The 670-nt window shown below is 61.6% G+C and overlaps 1 protein-coding gene across 1 annotated transcript in view; it reads left to right on the top strand.

Moving 5' to 3' along the window:
• The window catches only part of PAX9 (paired box 9), a 29,060-nt gene that overhangs the window by 13,162 nt on the left and 15,228 nt on the right, over positions 1-670 (top strand). The window contains 1 exon segment of the mRNA XM_035902039.1: positions 576-670. This exon segment is cut by the window's right edge and continues 1 nt beyond it. Within this exon segment, the coding sequence (XP_035757932.1) occupies positions 576-670 (95 nt within the window).

Raw genomic sequence — 670 nt, 5'->3', positions numbered from 1 at the left:
GTCTTCCTCCTTTTTTCCTCTTCTTTTTCTTTCTATTTTCTTTCTTTTTTTGTTGTTGTTGTTGTTGTTTAGTTTCTTTTTGTCTTTTGTCCTTTTTTTCTTTTTTTTTTTTCGTCCCAAACTTGTTTGGAGCCTGGTTCGTCTCCAGCCGTGTCAGACTTATTTCTAACAGGGGGTATCGAGGGGATATCGTGTGTCCTCGGACTCGCACGCACACACACACGCGCGCGCGAGGCTATTCCCGTAAATCCCCCTTCGGAGATCCCGGGGGACAAGTGCCGGGGGCCAGCTCCGTCCCGCCAGTGCAGGGGCGCGGGGACGAGCGACTCCGCCAGCTCCGGGCTCGGCCGGCGATGGCTGCCATCAGCTGCATGGAGGGACCCGAGTCCCTTCTCCCCGGGCATCACCCTCGCCAGGGGCTCCCGGGAGGCTCAGCGAGGTGTAGCGGGCGAGGGACGGGCTTCCCGTCCCGTGCTCCCCGGGGGCGTCCCGTGGGCAGCGGGAGCCGTCTCCAGCCCGGAGCAAAGTGCTCCGCATCCCGGCCCCTGACTCTAACCCCCCCTTCCCCCCATGTTTCCCAGCAGCGAGCGACCCCTCGCCTTACCCCAGCCCCAAGGTGGAGGAATGGAGCAGCCTGGGCCGAAACAGCTTCCCCGCCCCGGCCCAGCAC

The sequence above is a fragment of the Egretta garzetta genome, unplaced genomic scaffold (assembly GCF_000687185.1).
Source record: "Egretta garzetta isolate BGI_Z169 unplaced genomic scaffold, ASM68718v1 scaffold79, whole genome shotgun sequence".
Lineage (NCBI taxonomy): Eukaryota > Metazoa > Chordata > Aves > Pelecaniformes > Ardeidae > Egretta > Egretta garzetta.
This window is presented reverse-complemented; position numbering and strand designations above follow the sequence as displayed.